At 36.2% G+C, this 17,532-nt stretch overlaps 1 protein-coding gene across 4 annotated transcripts in view; it reads left to right on the forward strand.

The window, feature by feature from the left end:
* Usp42 (ubiquitin specific peptidase 42) overlaps positions 1-17,532 on the forward strand; it is a 46,295-nt gene that overhangs the window by 16,144 nt on the left and 12,619 nt on the right. For all 4 annotated transcript variants that reach the window (XM_048785274.1, XM_048785273.1, XM_015501998.2 and 1 more), the window contains 8 exons: positions 6,340-6,450; positions 9,377-9,479; positions 10,355-10,422; positions 11,133-11,203; positions 12,300-12,382; positions 14,329-14,440; positions 15,287-15,427; positions 15,620-15,720. In XM_048785274.1, the coding sequence (XP_048641231.1) occupies positions 6,340-6,450; positions 9,377-9,479; positions 10,355-10,422; positions 11,133-11,203; positions 12,300-12,382; positions 14,329-14,440; positions 15,287-15,427; positions 15,620-15,720 (790 nt within the window). The remainder of the gene's footprint in view (positions 1-6,339; positions 6,451-9,376; positions 9,480-10,354; positions 10,423-11,132; positions 11,204-12,299; positions 12,383-14,328; positions 14,441-15,286; positions 15,428-15,619; positions 15,721-17,532) is intronic.

The following is a 17,532-nucleotide window of genomic DNA, read 5'->3' on the forward strand; positions in this document are numbered from 1 at the left end:
TTTTACTTTAGAATTTTTAGTAATTTACATTTAGTGAGATAATTGATAGGATTTAGTTTAAATCTCCCATCTTGCTATTCATTTTCTATTTGTCCCATTTATTCTTCATTCCCTTTTTAATCTTTTTCTGTAATTTTTTGTTGTTGTTAATTTATACCCCTCTCTCTCTCCCTCTCTCTCTCTCTCTTCTTTCTCTTCTTTCTCTCTCTCTCTCTCTACCAGGGATTGAACTTGAGGTGCTTAACCACTGAGTAGCTATATCCCCAGCACTTTTTAATATTTTATTTTAGAGACAGGGTCTTGCTGAATTGCTGAGGGCCTCAATAATTTGCTGAAGTTGGCTTTGAACTTGTGATTTTCCTGCCTCAGCCTCTCAAGTCACTGGGATTACAGGCATGTGCCACCGCACCTGGCTCTACTCCTTTTTTGAATTATAATTATCTGGTGACATTGCTAAACTCATTTATTCTAGGCATCTTGGGTAGATTCCTTGAAATTTTTTTTAAATTTTCTTTTAGTTATCAGTGGATCTTTTATTTATTTATTTTTATTTATGTGGTGCTGATGATTGAATCCAGGGCCTCACACATGCCAGGCAAGCACTCTACTACTGAGCCACAATTCCAGCTCCTTCTTGGAATTTTTTTACATATTTAGTCAAGCCATACAAATATAGACAGTGTTACTTATGTTTTACTAGTCTGTTTGCCTTGCATATTTCCTTTTTTGTCTTATTTCACTGGCCAGAACTTCTAGCACTTTGTTCAATAAGTGTAGTGAAAGCATTAACTCTTTTCTTTTTAAATATTTTTTAGTTGTTGATGGATCTTTATTTATTTATATGTGGTGCTGAGAGGGTTGGGGATATATGGTTCAGTTGGTAGAGTGCTTGCCTCTCATGCACAAGGCCCTAGGTTCAATCCCTAGCACCACAAACCAAAACAAAACATATATGTGGTGCTGAGAAGCAAACCCAGTGCCTCACACATGCTATGCAAGTACTCTTTACTGAGCTACAATCCCAGCCCCCTTGACTTTTTCCTGATGATAGGGAAAAGCATTCAACTTGTTAGCTGTAGATTTTTTTTCTTTTTTTCTTTTTTGGGTACTGGGGATTGAATCCAGGGGCATTCAACACTTAACCATTGAGCCACACCCCAGCCATTTTTGTATTTTAGAGACAGGGTCTCACTGAGTTGCTTAGAGCTTTGCTAAGTTGCTGAGGCTGGCTTTAAATTCATGATCCTTCTTCTTCAGCATCCCAAGCCCTAGGGATTACAGGCATGTGCCACTGCACCCAGCAACTGTAGATTTTTGGTAGATGCTCTTTACCAACTCATGGAAATTTCTTTCCACTCTGTTTTCTGATTCTTATTTTTTATTGTGAGCGAATGTTGATTTTTGTCAAATGATTTCTTTATCAAATTGATAGGATCATCTGATATCTTTAGCCTGTTAATATGGTAATTTATATTGTATAATATTGAGTTATCTTTGCATGCCCTGTAATAAACTCTATTTGGTAATGGTATATAATTCTTCATATATATTGCCCAATTTATTTGCTTATATTTCATTCAGGGCTTTTTCATCTATACTTATGAGAGATATTAGTCTGTAATTTTGTTTTTGTACTGTCTTTGTCTGATTTTGGTGTCATAATTAGATATGTTAACTCATTTTCTGTGTTTTGGAAGAGATTTTATAATTTTTTAATGTTAATTCTTTTTTATTTTTAATTTAATTAAATTAATTTATTTGTTTTGGTACCAGGGATTGAACCCAGGGTACTTAAACACTCAGCCACATCTCTAGCCCTCTTTATTTTTTATTTTGAAACAAGGCCTGACTAAGTTGCTTTTAGGGTCTAAGTTGCTGAGGCTGGCTTTGAACTTGTGATCCTCTTGCCTCAGCTTCCCAAGCTGCTCGGATTATAGGTGTGCACTACCACACCCAACTGTTTATTCTTTTTTAAATGTTTGGAATTTTCTAGTGAAATTATTTGAATCAGGAGATATCCTTTTCTGGGAGTTTTAAAAGTACTAATTCAAATAGGTATAGGACTACTCAAATTATTTTTTCTTGGGTGAATTGTGGCAGCTGCTTTGTTGAGGAATTGGTCCATTTATTCTCAGTTGCCTTTATGTGTGTAAAGTTAATCATAGAATTTCCTTATTACCCTTTTGATATTTACAGGGTCTGTGTTGATATCCCCAGTTTCATTTCTGATGTTGATAAACTTAGTTAAAATTTTCCCTTTCAGCACTGTTTTAATTCTGTCCCTATTTTTAAAAATATGTTGTCTTTTAATTTACATTTAGTTCAATGTATTTTTTATTTCCCTTGAGATTTACTCTTTGATCCACAGATTATTTATATGTGTTAGTTTCCAGGTATTTGGAGATTTTCTATTATCTTTCACTTATCAATGTCTGGTTTTTATTCCACTGTGGTTGGTGAGCATACTTTAAATTTTTCAAGGTTTGTTTTATGCCTCAGGATATGGTCTGTCTTGTATATGTTCTGTAAGCACCTGAAACAAAATGTGTATTTTGCTCTTGGTGGGTGGAGTTGTTGTTTAAGTGTTGATTAGATCTGGTGACTGATTAAAAATGAGTTCCATATATTTGTTCATTTTTTTGTTGAATTGTTCAATAAGTTGTTGACAAAAAAATATTGAGGTTTCCATCTCTAAATGTGGCTATTTCTTTTCACTCAGTTATATCTGAATTTGATTCATGTATTTTGAAGTTCTGTTTGATACAGGTACACTTATGATTGTTGTGTCTTAATGGGTTGATCCTTTATATTATGTAATGTCCTTCTCTTTGGTAGTGGTCTTTGCTCTCTAGTCTGCTTTATTTGATGTTAACATAGACATTCCTGGGTTTTTGTTTGTTTGTTGTTTGTTTGTTTTTTTGATTGATGTTTCATAGCATGTCTTTTTTTGTCCTTTTTGCTTTCAGCCTACCTGAATCATTACATTTGAACTGAGTTTCTTGTATAGTTAGATCATGTTTTTAAATTGATTTTGTCAATCTGTGTCATTTCCCCCCCCCCCCCGCCCCCCCGTATTGGGAATCAAGCTCAGGGCCTTATACATCCAAGGCAAGTGCTGTACCACCAATCTTTTTTTTTTTCCCTGAGATGGGATCTTTGCCAACTTGCCTGGGCTAGCCTTGAACTTGCAATTCTCCTGCCTCAGCCTCCTGAGTAGCTGGGATCATAGGGGTGGCCACCATTGTGTGGCAATGTGTGGCTTTCAACAGGTATAGTTAGAATATTTGGACTTGATGATTATTGATGTATCAGGGCTTAAGTCTGACATTTTATATTTGTTTTCCCTTTGTTTTTGTTTAATATCTGTTTTCTTACTCCTATCTCCATCTCGTTTACTTGAATATTTTTTAGAAATATTCAAAATTCCATTTTGATTTATTTATCATGTTTTGAGTATATCTCTTTGTTTAGCTATTTTAGTGGTTGGTTGCTCTAGGTATTATATTATACATAGTCACTCTCCTTATCTTGTTTGTTTGTTTGTTTTACATTTCTAGATTGAACTCAGACCCTTACGTGCTAGACAAATTACTCTCCCAATGAGCTACATCCCCAGCTCTACAATTTTCTTAAATATTTCCTCAACATACCTTTAAAACCATGTGAGGCAATGTTACAATTTTTGTTTGATAGATTCTTGGAGTGGTAAATGCTTTTATTTTACTTTTCTTCAATTGAAACCTGAGTATTTTTACATTTTGTTTTGATGTATGGGGTCTTAACTAACTCTGTTTTAGCTTTCCCTGAGATATCTAGGCAGAGGAAGTGAAGTTATGCCAAGGTAGAAAAACGCCCAGGTTCCCATTCAGCTTCCAACGTGAGGATTAGGGCTTTCAGTTGCTGCTGATGGAAGTTCCAAGTCCCCGCGTGGTCTCCACTGACACTGCAGTGGGAGTAGCTTTTGTTACCACTGGGTGATGGTGAAAGTCCTGACTCTGTGCGGCCAGGTAGAGGAATGCCTTTTCATTAGTTGTTGAGGATGGTCCTCACATGGTCTCCATGGCCACTGTGAGGTGGGGAAGGGACTAGCACCTAGTGTGGGGGAAAGTTCCAGCCCCCAATCTTTCTTCTCTAACAATAACCCACTGGATGTGTTTTGGGGTGCCTTATTAGAGTCCTGTGAATGGAAGTTTAGGCCCTTCACTTGGCCTTTGCAATATGGGTAGAGGTGAGGCAATAGTTTTTATATAGTGTTTGGCTGTGCTTGGTGGTGTTTTATGTGATGGTTATTTGGGTGCAGCCTTAGAAGGAGATACAGGAGAGGCCCAGGAAAATAAAGATGATTATATTCACAGCCCCTGGGATACAGGAGGCATGGCATGCCACACAGGGCCATGTGGGAAAAATACCAGGGTGGTTAAGAGGAATAAAGACAAGAATGAGGGAAAATCATTAGGCCAAAGCCCTCATTGAGGTTTCCAAGTAAGGCAAGGCAGGGCAGGGTGAACAGTTTGCATTGGCTAGTTTTAATAGTTGGGTTAGGTGCAGAGCCATAGATGGGTGGTCCTTAGTTGCCTGGGATCTGATCCTGGGATGATTAATGAACAGGAATAATGATTCCTGAGGTGTACAGACCAGACAGAGGAGGATGGCTCTGGGTTGTTAATTTGCATAGCAATGGCATGCTCCTGGCTGAGCCCTTTCTAGTCTTTTAAGAGTTGGAAGGGATAGTCTCTTCCCCAAACAGAAAAGTTTTTAAAGGTATCAAAACACTGTCATTTACAGAAAAAATACACATGTGTACACACAAAGGCCAGAGTAGAATAATATTTCTNTTTTTTTTTTTTTTTTTTTTTTGTTGTTCAAGGGATTGAACCCAGGGGTGCTTAACCACTGAGCCACACACCCCCATCCTCTTTATTTTTTTATTTTGAGATAGGACCTGGCTAAGTTGCTGAAGCTGGCTTTAAACTTGCGATCCTCCTGCTTTAGCCTTCTGAGCTGCTGGCATTGTAGGTGTGCATCACCATGCCCAGCCAAGTTCTTTGAATTTTACCACATGTAGGTTCATGTAAGCCATGACCTCACCTCAGTCAGAATACAAAATCATTCCATCACTCTGAATACCTCCCTGTGCTTTCTTTCCCTTTGTAGATAATTATTTTTTGACATTTGTTCTGTCTCTTCACCTTCAGATGCCAGTCATACATATATTATGGACAGCTTGAAATTGTTCACAGCTCACTGGCACACCTACCTTTTTGTTACTATTACTGTTTTTGCTCTGTGTGTCATAATGAATGTCTTCCAGTTCACTAATGTTTTCTTCTTTCTGTAATGTCTAATCAGTTATTAATCCCCTCTAGTATATATTTTACCTCATAGTCTACTGTTCAGGTATATTTGGATCTACTTATATGCTTCTCTTTAATGTGCTCTTGCATTTTTCACTTCCTTGCACATCTTAATATCTTATTGTTTTCTGATTCTGTATTCTATATCATATTTGGAGTCTTTTTTTCCTTCTCCCTTACTGCTGGTCATTCCTGCATCTTTATATGCCCTATACTCTTTGATTGAATGACAGACATTATGAATTTTATATTGGGTACTGGATTTTGTTTATTCCTGTATATATTTTTGAACTTTGTTGTGGGACATAGTTTATTGGAAATAGTTTGTTTCTTTCAAGACTTTTAAGCTTTAATTATTTATATTATGGGAAGATTTAGGCAGAACTTCTCAACCTTGGTACTATTGACGTTGGGTCAGGTAATTCTTTGCTGTGTGAGGTTATCTTGTGCTGTGTAGGATGTTTACTAACATACCTGCCTCTATCCACTATATGCTGGTTAGCACCACTTAGCGTGAAACAAGAATCATTTTCTACATTTTTTTTTTAAAGTTAAAAAAAAGAAGAAGAAAATGCAGTAGAGACCACCATATGTGACCAAGAAAGCCAAAATATGTATATAGAGATTTCTTAACCCTGCTGTGAGAAACATTCTTTTACCAGTTTAGACAAATGGTAGTATAAGAAAAAAATCCTTGTTTTTCCAGTACAAGTTTCAAAACTTGAAAGGGTATGATTTGGGTCTGATTATATGTCTGACCTTGGGCAAATTTTTAACTCTGAGCCATTTTTCCTCTCTCATAAAATACAGCCAATGTATACTTATTGCTTTGATTTGTTAGAGAATTAAATGAAAATGAATTAAAATAACCCAATGTACACACAGTAGCTGTTACTGATATTTCATCTCAGAAGTGTGCCCCTTATTTGTAGTTTCCTATATAGTCTTATTTTACTAATATGGAGGATTAACATTTCTCTTTCAGGTCATGCAGAAGGATTTTGCATGATGTGTACAATGCAAGCGCATATTACCCAGGCACTCAGCAATCCTGGGGATGTAATTAAACCAATGTTTGTCATCAATGAGATGCGGCGTAAGTATTAATTATTATAGTTTATATCAGTGTTTTTTAGCTAGTTAGCTAGTTATTTGTCTTTTCTGCTTTTTCTTTTCTTTTTTAGATGGATTCTTATTTCCTGGGCTGGCTTTGAACTTCTGGGGGCTCAAGTGATCCTCCTGCCTCAGGCTCAAGAGTAGCTGGGACTATAGGCGTGTACCACAATGCCTGACTTTTAGCTAGTCTTCATGGCCTAAGATTTAAAAAAAAAAAAAAAAAGGTTCCTGGAGTATTAGAAAACAGACACGTATTTTTATCATACATGGCAGTGTCTTATTTTAATAACAAATTTTGGGTTAAACATTTACTATGTGTTTGTTACTGCTTATTATACTATGTAAACATTTTTTGTTTTATTTTTTTTGATACTGGGGATCAGACCCAGGGGAACTTTACCACTGATCTACATTCCCCAGTCCCTACTTTTTTTTGAAATAGTGTCTTACTAAATTGCTGAGGCTAGCCTTAAACTTGTGATCCTCCTGCCTCAGCCTCCTGAGTAGCTGGAATTACAGGCACGAATTATTATGCCTGGATTGTATAAATTAGTTTGAAATATTAATGCAAAATATAATAAGCGTTCAGTTTAATATAAGCAAATTTTAAATTGTTTAAAACTCAATTTGTTTAAAATTATTACCTTTTTCCTGAGGCTTTTTTCTTCCAGATAGTTGGAATACTCTTGATATTATCCCACAGGTTTCTTTAATTTTAATTAGTTTTAATTTGGTGGATAAATAATACATTGTACTTAGTGACAGGAGTTGTCAAAATTAAGGAAATTAGACTCAAAGAAAAATTTAGACTACTCAGTGTAACAAATTTATGGATACACTTCACTCTTTTCCACTTAATTTTAAAATTTTAAATAGGTTGAATGAAATTTTCTTCTGTACTTTCTACGTGCTTTTTGTAGTAAACTTTATATTCATTTTTTTAATTTTCTTTTTTAGTTGTAGATGGACATAATATCTGTTTTATTTTTAATTTTTAATATTTATTTTTTAGTTGTAGTTGTCAATCCTTTATTTTATAATTTGTTTTTATGTGGTGCTGAGGATCGAACCCAGGGCCTCACCCGCGCTAAGCAAGTGCTGTACCGCTGAGCCACAACCACAGCCCCTGTTTAGTTTATTTTTATGTGGTGTTGAGGATCAAACTCAGTGCCTTACATGTGCTACGCAAGCACTCTACCACTGTGTCACAATCCCAGCCCATATTCATTTTTAATATATATTCATTTTATTTAACCAAGTAGTAATAAAAACTGAGTGAAAATTTTAAGAAACCTACTAATTTTTAATCTGGTATCTAACTGGGTAATTATAAGGGTGCATAAGTATATAGTGAGAAATTATAATCCTTTCTCCTAAAAAGCTGCTGAAGATTTAATTGGTTCTTAGCATTATTGACAGGCCAGAACAAACAGTGCAGAAATCTTTAAAACATCGTTGGATATTGGCAGAATTTTAGCCAGCTCAGGTTTTGATTGTTTGTACCTTTACTTATTTATTTTTTAATTTTTTATTTTTTGGGGTACCGAGGATTGAACTCAGAGATACTTAACCATTGAGCCACATTCCCAGCCCTATTTTGTATTTTATTTAGAGACAGAGTTTCACTGAGTTACTTAGTTAGTGCCTTGCTTTTGCTGAGGCTGGCTTTGAACTCTCAACCTCCTGCCTCAGCCTCCCGAGCAGCTGGGATTACAGGTTTGTGCCACCGCACCCGGCCCTGTATTTATTTTTATACATAAATTTGTAGTAGGCATCAATGATATTTTAAACATAGTCTTTCAGAAAATATCACTGCTCTTGGCTGGAGCGGTGGTGCATGCCTATAATCCAAGTGACTCGGGAGGCTAAGATAGAAGAATCACAAGTTTGAGACCAGCCTCAGCAACTTAGCAAGGTCATAGTAAAACCCTGTCTCAAAATAAAAAATGAAAAGTCCTGGGGCTATAGCTTAGTGGTAAAGTCCCTCTGATTTAATCCCCAATGTAAAAACAAAAAACAAAAACAACAACCAAAAAAACCCAATAAAAATCCCCCTCATTGTGTTTGTGATCTGTATGTATACATATATCCATAAAGCACATCACAGTTGAATCAAGAAATTGCCATTTTTATAAGTCAAAATTGGTGGAATATTAGCAAATTTCATGATTTGAGGTAATATATGTTTATGCACATTCATACATGTAAAATTCAATATATAATATTTCATTGTGATTTCTTAATTTGTGTTGTTTTTATTTTTAAAATAATTTGGTATTACAACTGCTTAGTGAGAAGTAGGACTAAAATATTACTGTGCAACTGAAAATATAATTTGTTCTATTGGTCATTGGATAGAATTGAGAGTGGTTGGATATTTATGTTTTTCATGGATTCTCTTCTGGAGATCTAATGCCATATTTAAAATTGTGTGCATCAACATAATACTTTAGACAAACTTTTGAGGAAATATGGCCAATGTTGATTTTATTTAAGTGTAATTTTATTGACTTGATAAAGGCAGAAGCTCTGGGGCTGGGATTGTGGCTTAGTGGTAGAGCTCTTGCCTCGCATGTGTGAGGCACTGGGTTCAATAATCAGCACCACATAAAAATAAATAAATAAAATAAAATAAAGATATTGTGTCCATCTACAACTAAAAAAAAAATGTATTTAAAAAAAAAAAAAAAGAAGCTCTGGACTCTTAAGAAACTGCATCCCCTGTTGGATCTCAGTGACAGTATGTGGTCCTGGCTGTTATCAAGGCAGCTTGTGTTAGTGTTGCTTCCTCATTAAGTAATTATTCAGGGATTTTTCTAATAAATATAAGATATAACTTTTTGTGGTATAGCCTAGGGATATAATATATAATGATATAAAGCCTCATCTTTACTTAAATTTTATAGGTATAGCTAGGCACTTTCGTTTTGGAAACCAAGAAGATGCCCATGAATTTCTTCAGTATACTGTTGATGCTATGCAAAAAGCATGTTTGAATGGGAGCAATAAGTAAGTCACATAAAACATCAGTCGTTGCTATGTTTTGTGTCCCTGGCTTATCAGAATTTAGTTTTGCCTTTTATGTTGAAATCTGTTACAACATAAAAATCTGTTATACAGATCTGTTTACTTTACCTTTTGACTTTCCCCTGCCTCATCCCGACCTGATTTGCATTATTTTAAAATGATTGTAATTTAGAAAGGTACTTGTTATAACAGTTTTAATTTGTTCAATTGTAAGTGTCAGAAAATGAATGTTGGCCTTGCCATAGTTTAATTTCTGGGTAATGGTGCACCTTAGCAGATCTAAAATTACCTGCTTCTCCTGGTTGTTTCTAACATTTTCTTTGTTGACCTCTAGACTCACAATGTGTCTGTGTTTCCTGCCTCTTTCTCTCTCTCTGGTCAGTTATGAATTCTTATAGCTTTGTCCTAAAACCTAAATGCAGACATGAAGGAAGACTGAGGAGACAAATAGAAAACAGTCATAACCCACCTGCTCTTGCCCACATACACCTAGTACATTTCCCTTTGCATGCTGATCTAGGCCTTCAGGTCATTCTTCTGGTGCAGGGTCACAAACCTGCTGAGAGTATCTTCTTTTCTTTGTTGCAAGGCCAAATTCCTGCCTGGATTTCAAAGTCCCTTCATAATATAGCTCCTTCTGTCCTCATCCCCAAACCCTCACTGTATCTGTCAGGCAAGGGCTAGTTTTTGGCTGCCACATATCTTGAGGTCTTTTGTGTGTGTGTGTGTGTGTATGGTGGTGGGTTGGGGGTCTTTTTGAATCTTGTTCCTTTATAGATGTATATGCTTTTAAAATCTAGTCATAGCATAATTTTTGCATAATTCTTCTATCATGTCACTTTTTAACTATTTTTCAGATTAGACAGACATACCCAGGCTACCACACTTGTTTGTCAGATATTTGGAGGATACCTAAGATCTAGAGGTAAACTTTTATTTGAAAGTTGATAAAGTGATACATGCATGTGTTTTTAAAAATGCAGATAGTAGGAAAGGGCTAATGATGTAGATCTCCTAGCCAGCCCTGACTCCAATCTCCCTGACCTAATGGCAACCCTGTGCCAGTTGGTAGTTTAGCCTTCTGGTAATTTCTTAAGGGTGAACAAACTGGGAGCATGTATGATACTTTCATTTTTCTCTAAGTATTATAGATCTTATATTTTAGCACAAATAATTCTTAACAAAATGTTTCACAATTTCAGTAGTATTTCATTAATTTTGTTCTATTGATCGATATTTATGTTTCTATTTTGTTATTACATCAGTGTATCATTGAACATTCATGCACACATGCCTTTGTGTTTATGTAAAAGTATATATAGGATAAAATTCTTAAAATTAGCATTTTTTAGGTCATAGGGTGTATTTTAATTTCTATTATTGGCATGTTGTCATTCTAAGAGGTTTTTACCAGTTTATATTCCAACAAGTAGTGTATAAGGGGCCAGATTCATGACCTTTCACCTATACTGTGTGTAATATTAACTTAGTTTTTTCCCCCCAATCTAATAGAGTAAAAATTTTACTGGTTTAATTCTTTTATTTTGAAATAATATTTATATTCTGTCATTTCATAGTTGGTACTGATGTGATGAATACCCTTTGCTTATCTTTTGCATTTTATTTTTGTTTCAGTCAAGTGTTTAAATTGCAAGGGCGTTTCAGATACCTTTGATCCATATCTTGACATAACATTGGAGATAAAGGTAAATTGAATAATTATTTAAAAAAAAATACTATTAGTATTTACTTTGGACACAATCACCTTATTTATTGATTTATTTATTTATCTGCTTGTTTATTTATTTATTTATTTATGTGTATGTGGTGCTGAGGATTGAACCCAGCGCCTTGCTCGCGCTAGGCGAGCACTCTACCGCTGAGCCACAACCTCAGTCCCTGATTAATTATTTTGATGGTTAAGTTTAAAGTCTTTTTATTACCTTTTGACTTTTCACTTAAGAAATCTTATAAAATCAAATTTTGATCCCTGTATTAGCCAAACTTAGATGTTTATTATTATTATTTTTTAAATATTTATTTTTTTAGTTGTAGTTGGATACAATACCTTTGTTTTATTTATTTTTATATGGTGCTGAGGATCGAACCCAGGGCCTTGCATGTGCTAGGCGAGCGCTCTACCACTGAGCCACAAGCCCAGTCCAGATGTTTATTATTTTTTAGAAACTGTTTTGCTTCTTGCATTTTAACTCCTATTTTTTTTTATTGAGTTTCCATTTTTCTGATTACAGATGTGTAATACATGTTAATGATAAAAAGAAGCTTTGCAGACATATGTAAAACCTTGCTTTCATAATTAGTTCTTTAGTAGTTTGATATATACCCTGCTCCAGAATAGATGACTTCCTTTTCATAGAAGTCGGATTATGACTTAGTCTGTTTTTCCACTTGCTATTTTTATTTAATTCTGCTTGGAGACCTTCCACATCAGTGTGTTCTTTGGGCAGTTTTGTGGTGGTCCAGTAAGAGGATATACCATAATTCACCTATCTGGTTCCTTGCTGTTTTCTACTTTTATGCTATTCTAAATAAAGCTGTGGTGAGCAACCTCTTTACTTATTTTTGTTTACTTTAATCTGTATTTTTAATGGAAGGAGAAATAATTTGGTGTGAAGATGTGGATATCACCGTAAAAAAACATCTTTTACATAAAAATTCATATTTGTTTTTCTGTGTGAGTCTTTTGCTCACATGTTCTCTTTTCCTCCCCCTCCTTCCTGCTCTTGTTTTTCAACCTGTGGTGGTGTGTAGTGATATGGTCTTTATGCTTTTTTCTTCCAGGCTGCTCAAAGTGTTAATAAGGCATTGGAGCAGTTTGTGAAACCAGAACAGCTGGATGGTGAAAACTCCTACAAGTGCAGCAAGTATGATGGGTGGTAACTTTTTTAGTTCTTGTTGCTGGCTGTTACAGTGCGGGTGGCAGGGAGACTTGGCTTGAAAGAATTTGGTGCATTCAAATGGCTCACTAAGCTGCCTTAAGCTTTTTTGTTGTTATTAATACTTTTAGTAGTAGATGGATGGACACAATACCTTTATTTTATTTATTTTTATGTGATGCTGAGGATCACAGTGATGAGAACCTAGTGCCTCACGCATGCTAGGCAAGCACTCTACCCCTGAGCCAACATCCCAGCCCCCTGTCTTAAGCTTTTTTCCTTCTGATTTTTTCTTTTTGTTTTCTTTTTTTAAAAATATTAATTTTTTTAGAAGTAGTTGGACATAATACCTCAATTTTCTTGTTTACTTATTTATTTATTTTAAAATTTTTTGTTATTAATTAATTAATTTATTTATTATGTGATGCTGAGGATTGAACCCAGGGCCTTACACGTGCTAGACAGGCGCTCTACCGCTGAGCCACAATCCCAGCCCCTTTATTTTAGTTTTCAGTGGACCTTTATTTTATTTATTTGTTTATATATGGTGCTGAGAATCGAACCCAGTGCCTCTCACATGCTAGGCAGGTGCTCTACCCACTAGAGCTATAACCCTAGCCCTGCCTTAAGCTTTTAATGCCATCTGGAGAGATGCTGTTTCCCTGTCCACTAGAGGCCAGAACATGGAATGTATAATGTTTCCACTCTTTCAAGATGTGCAGCTTTGTGCCTTTGGAGGACTGGCACCTTACTCTAGGGCCAGTTGGATGGGAGAAAGCAAGCTAATATCATCCATACTCCACACATTAGTGTCTTCTCCCAGGACCTCACAGCATGGGATAACAGTTTGTCAAGCAGCATTTTCACTGACTTTCCTGTTAGAAAAAGGTTGAGAATAGGGTGGGGGTCACTTACTCTCAGAAGAGCTAAGGATCTCTTTCTCTTTTATCAGTACCCAGAGTGTGGGGTAATGTCTAATTTAGATTATTCAGTAATATATTTGTCCAGGCAGTAAAAAGAGCCTATTTTAAGAAGGCCCTGTTTTCATATGTTTTAAGTAGATTTCTACTTTATAGTCAGGTAATATAGGAAATCTTTTTTTCATTATATATTTATTATGGGGGTGGGGAGAGAAGGCTCCCTTATTGCCAATACTATGGCACTTTCTCCTGTTTTAAATTTCTAGTCTTTTATTTTTTTCCTTTTATATCTAGACAAAATATTTTATTTATTTTGTGTGGTGCTGAGGATTGAATCCAGTGTCTCACGTGTGCCAGGCAAGCACTCTACTACTGAACCACAACCCAGCTCCTTTTATATCTGGATAGGGTTTGCTATCTGCTGTAACAGAACTATGCCAGCTTAAAAAAAAATGTTTTTTTTTGGGGGGTGGTACTGGGTATTAAACCCAGGATGCTCAGCCACTAAGATACATCCACAACCCTTTTTATTTTGGGACAGGCTCTTGTTAAGTTGCAGAGGCCGGTCTTGAACTTGCCATCCTCCTGCCTCAGCCTCCTGAGTTGCCAGGATTATAGTTGTACACCATTGTCCTGGTTCTTATTAGCTTTTAAGTTTTTATAAGTTTTTTATTATTATCATTTTTTCAGTGCTGGGGGCTGCATCCCAGGGCCTCATTCATGCTAGGCAAGTGCTCCATTATTGAGCAACACCCCCAGCCTGAGTTAACCTATTGGTAGTCTACATGGCTTGGTATTTTGGCATTGTCCTATTTTTCCTTCCTTCATGCTTTTAGGCAGTTTGGTATTTTTAATTTAATATTTTCACTATTGATTTAAGGTGCTGGTGTTTCTCATCTTAGTATCCTTATTTTGGAATCTTCATTTAGGATGTTGTAGAAAAATAACTAAGGAAAGACTAAAACACTGGAAAAATTCATATTTTTTTAATCGTTTGTTTCTGTGTGTTTCAAGGTGTAAAAAGATGGTTCCAGCTTCAAAGAGGTTCACTATACATAGATCTTCTAATGTTCTTACACTTTCTCTGAAACGCTTTGCAAATTTTACTGGTGGAAAAATTGCTAAGGTATGTTAATAATCTTTTATGTGAAACCTTACAAAGCTTACGTGTTAGTAACTATTAAAGGTTATAAATGACTTAAGTGAATAATCATTAGATCAATTTTCTGAGTTCTTCCAGCATTTGGTAGCTGGGGAAAAAAAGAAAGAAAAAAAAAAAGATCAAATAATTGTGCCAGTAGTTTGGACTATGTGCTTATGAGTGTGTGTGTTTTAGTGTACGCTTCAGCTGGCTGGACTTTCTAGTGATAAAATTGGTAACTGTTATCTGCATTTGGGCTTCATAGTCAGTTCTTTGGTATCCATGGTAATGAGGGGATACAGGGACAGCTTGTATAATTTGAAATCCAAAGATGTCCCTGTCTTAGTTCATTTTCTTGTTTATTTTCTGATTTTTTCAGTACACTGAATTTTCCTGTTTTCTTCCCACTTACTGAAATTTGAATATGGTAAAAAAAATTCAACAGCATGCAAGAAAAATAAATAATATATTCCAAAATTATTTTTATTTAAAATAAAAATAAGTTGTGATTAATGTCCAGAGTTGTCATTTTGTTATTGTCTGGTAGATTTGATGGATTCACAGAACGTGGATCTTCCTTGATTCTTCCTTGTTGAAGGGAAATAAAAGACAGAGAGGCTGCCTTCAATGCTCTTAGGTTCAGGTGTTTTCTAGGTTAATTGTGTCCTTTGAAAAGGTGGCTAAATGCATTGGGGTTTTGCTGTAACATCACAGCATGCAGTATCCTTTGAGTCTTCTTCCAGGACACTCTAAATGTTCTGCACTTGAATATATGGATGGTGTGTTTCTTTAGAAATGACATTCTGTTTTCCTGTTCTCATTTCTGTTTAGGATGTGAAATATCCTGAATATCTTGATATTCGTCCATACATGTCTCAACCAAATGGAGAACCAATTATTTATGTTCTGTATGCAGTGCTGGTGCACACTGGTTTTAATTGCCACGCTGGCCATTACTTCTGTTACATAAAAGTAAGTTGTATGGATTTTGCTAATAGTCAGTTATTTCACATATGTACCAAAAGATAGCTCTAATGTTCTTGGGAGTAAAAAGTAGAACTTAAATGGTTAATCTGTGAAACTTAGGTTAACCTGTTGTTCTTTAATGTCTCTTGACTGTGTTTCTTGTGAATATAACTAATCTCTCTATTGACTCTTTTGCAGGCTAGTAATGGCCTCTGGTATCAAATGAATGATTCCATTGTATCTACCAGTGATATTAGATCGGTACTCAGCCAACAAGCTTATGTGCTCTTTTATATCAGGTATTGTCATGAAAACAAGTTGTTAAATTTTTTGTTCCACCATTTCTTTCCTCTCATCAACATATTTAAATTCAATTTTTGAGCCTCCCCACCCCCGCCACCTTTTTCTTTTTTTTCTGGTGGTACTGGGGATTGAACTTAGGGGTTCAGTCTATCACTGAACTATATCCCCTGCCTTTTTTATTTTTTATTTTGAGACAGGGTCTAAGTTGCTTAGGCTGGCCTTGAATTTGCAATTCACCTGCCTTGGCCTTCTGAGTAGTTAGAATTAACTTAAAATTGGCCAATATGTCTAGCCAATTTTAAGTTATTTATTTATTTATTCTTTCTAATGATAGTTTGAAGATTAGCTCTGCCAATGGCCTGGAGAGTGAGCAGGTTGTTTTTGAGTATGGATTATGAGTTGGCCTTAGTTTCCAGCTCTTTTGGCAACACAGCACTAAAAGGTAGAGAGGAAAGGAAAGATGACAATTTAGAAGGGTAGCTTATGCTGCTGGTGGCAAAACAAGTGGGCCAGGGGCCACTGAGGGCAGTGGGTGGCCTTGGGAAGGGGTCTCTGAGCATCCTTTGTGATCACAGCCACCATCACCTCACTGCTGAGCTTAGGCTGCCAGTCAAGTACCAGCTTGGGCCAACACTAGCACCAGTGTTCGGGGCTGTCCTGTTATAGCTGTAAGATCTGATTTATCAGTTCCATTTTTTGCAGAAATCTGATGCATGCTCCAGTGTGACCCTTGGGTTTTTTTTGTTGTTGTTGTTGTTTTATTTTTATTGTTTTCTTCTGCAATACCAGAAATGGAATCCAGGGCATTGAGCAGGCTGGCCTAGCACTCCATCCCTCAAGGTGTCCCTTTTTAATAGCTGACAATTAAGAATATCCTAAAATGTCCAACAGTAGCAAAATGATCATAGATAGCCATGTGTTGAAATATTACACAGTTGTAATTTTTCTTTTGTTTTTCTTAGTACTAGGCATTGAATCCAGGAGCAGTCTACCACTGAGCCACATCCTCTGCTCTTTTGATTGATTGATTGATTGATTTTTTGGTACCAGGGATTGAACTCAGGGATACTTGACCACTGAGCCACATCCCCAGCCTTATTTTGTATTTTATTTAGAGACAGGGTCTCATTGAGTTGCTTAGCATTTCACTGTTGCTGAGGCTGGCTTTGAACTCTCGATCCTCCTGCCTCAGCCTCCTGAGCCACTGGGATTACAGGTGTGTGCCACTGTGCCCGGCTGATTTTTTTGTTTTGAAACAGACTCTTGCTAAGTTGCCCAGGCTGACTTTGAACTTGTAATTCTCTTGCTGAGAGTGATTTTTTTTTTTTTTTTCGGTACCAGGATTGAACCCAGGGGTGGAGTACTTAAACACTGAGCCACATCCCTAGCCTTTCAAAATTTTTTGAAAGGATCTTGCTAAGCTTCAGAGACTAGCTTTGAACTTGCAATCTTCCTGCCTCAGCCTCCTGAAGTGCTGGGATTATAGGCATGTGTGCCATCATGCTCAATTGAGAGTGGTTTTTTAATAAAGCCCCCCGCCCCTTTATGCTTTAGGAATACTAAATACTAGTGAAAACCAACAATACGAATGAAAACAGGGGTGGGGGGCAGCAATGATCCAGCACTAGATAGAATGGAAGCTGCTGCTGAGGGGCAAGGTTGAGGAGGTGGTGTTGGAAAATGCCATTTTACTTACCCAGTTGCCCCTGTTGTGTCCTGATCTGAGCAACTAACATTGACCTAAAGGAAAAAACATGTATAGCTCTGTACAGAGTGACATAAAAGCACTCATTTGTCCATTAGTTTCT

The sequence above is a fragment of the Marmota marmota genome, unplaced genomic scaffold (genome assembly GCF_001458135.2).
Source record: "Marmota marmota marmota unplaced genomic scaffold, marMar, whole genome shotgun sequence".
In the NCBI taxonomy this organism is placed as follows: Eukaryota; Metazoa; Chordata; class Mammalia; order Rodentia; family Sciuridae; genus Marmota; species Marmota marmota.